Below are 1,683 nucleotides of genomic sequence, written 5' to 3' on the forward strand. Positions count from 1 at the left end.
TCTTTTTATTTTGTGAGCATGAGTTCGAATAGAAAACGGTTAAGTGGTGACCAATACAAAAAAATTGCCAAATTAAAAAGTGAAAAACTGCAAAATGTTTTAAATAAAACACAAAAATTGACTGATTTTTTTAAAAATCCAGCTTCTACTTCTGGTGTTTGTAGTAGTAATAGTAGTAACATTATGGATATTAATATGAAGAAAACAGATTTTCAGGTTAGTGACAGTGAAACAACAATAATTAGTGAATCTATTGAAGTGGATAATGTTGAACCAGAAGGTAGTTGTGAGTCAAATGAGTTGACTAATATGATAGTAAATGAAACCATTTTGGAGATAGACCCAGCTAAATGGGTTATTAACGACGAATTTCGTGACTATATTGCAAAAAATGGTTTTAATCAAAATATGACAAATGACTTTATTAACTCGAAACGGATATATTCTGATAAAACAAGATATTTGACCAAAATTATGTTTAATAGACGATTAATTAATGGAGAAACAATTGTTCGTTCATGGTTAGTTTATTCTCCAAGTTTAGGAGTAGTTTTTTGTGGGCCTTGTCGGATATTTCAAACATCTTTAGAAACTCAACTTGTTACTGAAGGGTTCAATGATTGGAAAAATGCTACTGTCCGTTTCAGCTACCATGAAAATAGTAAAGAGCACCGAGATGCTATTATGAATTTAAAACATAGAGGTAATGTCTTGGGGCGCATTGATAATTCATTGATTAAACAATTAGACACAGAAATCGAATATTGGAGAAATGTGTTGAAAAGGGTAGTCGAAACTATTAAATCGTTAGCTTCTCGTGGTCTTCCTTTTCGAGGACATGATTCGTGTTTTGGTTCTGTACACAACGGTAATTACTTAATGTCACTCGAATTAATCGCAAAATTTGATCCGTTTTTAGCCGATCATATAGTTCGTTTTGGAAGTAAAGGCAGTGGCTCTACGTCATATTTATCTCACGTTATATGTGACGAATTTATTTTGTTAATGATGAAAAAATTAAAATATAATATTGTTAGAGAATTAAAAATATCAAAATATTTTTCCATAAGTATTGATTCGACGCCAGATATTTCGCACGTCGACAAATTATCATTTATGGTGAGATATGTCCTCGCAACTGGTCTTCCTGTAGAACGATTCTTATGTTTTGTTTCAAATCCAGGACATAAAGCTTTAGATTTAACTAATGTCATTATTAATACTTTAAAATCTCATGATATTGACATTTCTGACTGTCGAGGGCAAAGCTACGATAATGCTAGTAATATGTTAGGTCAATACAGTGGAGTTCAGGCTCAAATCAAAGAAATTAATCCACTAGTTTATTACGTACCGTGTAGCGCTCACTCATTAAATTTGGTTGANTACGTACCGTGTAGCGCTCACTCGTTAAATTTGGTTGGCATATCTTCTGCAGAAAGTTGTCCACAAGCATCAATTTTTTTTGGATTTATACAACAATTATATAATTTTTTTTCCGCATCAACGCAGAGATGGTCAATTTTGCAATTAAATATGAAACGTAATGCTAATACAATTAAGAGTTAATCAAACACCAGGTGGTCGGCTCGCGCAGACGCGTGTCGAGCATTATATAATTCGTGGGATGAAATTATTAACGCATTGATCACTATCAAGGATGACACTTTTGAAAAATGTGTT

The 1,683-nt window shown here is 32.5% G+C and overlaps 2 protein-coding genes across 2 annotated transcripts in view; one reads left to right on the forward strand and one right to left on the reverse strand.

The window, feature by feature from the left end:
• Positions 1-1,683, reverse strand: part of LOC126896621 (peptidyl-prolyl cis-trans isomerase-like 3) — a 210,369-nt gene that overhangs the window by 42,607 nt on the left and 166,079 nt on the right. The gene's annotated exons all lie outside the window — the stretch shown is intronic.
• Positions 184-1,683, forward strand: part of LOC126910261 (zinc finger MYM-type protein 1-like) — a 1,806-nt gene continuing 306 nt past the window's right edge. Inside the window, exon 1 of the mRNA XM_050692666.1 lies at positions 184-1,341. Coding sequence (XP_050548623.1) covers positions 184-1,341 — 1,158 coding nt within the window. The remainder of the gene's footprint in view (positions 1,342-1,683) is intronic.

Source organism: Daktulosphaira vitifoliae, unplaced genomic scaffold (assembly GCF_025091365.1).
Source record: "Daktulosphaira vitifoliae isolate Bord-2020 unplaced genomic scaffold, ASM2509136v1 Scaffold_1, whole genome shotgun sequence".
Taxonomy (NCBI): Eukaryota; Metazoa; Arthropoda; class Insecta; order Hemiptera; family Phylloxeridae; genus Daktulosphaira; species Daktulosphaira vitifoliae.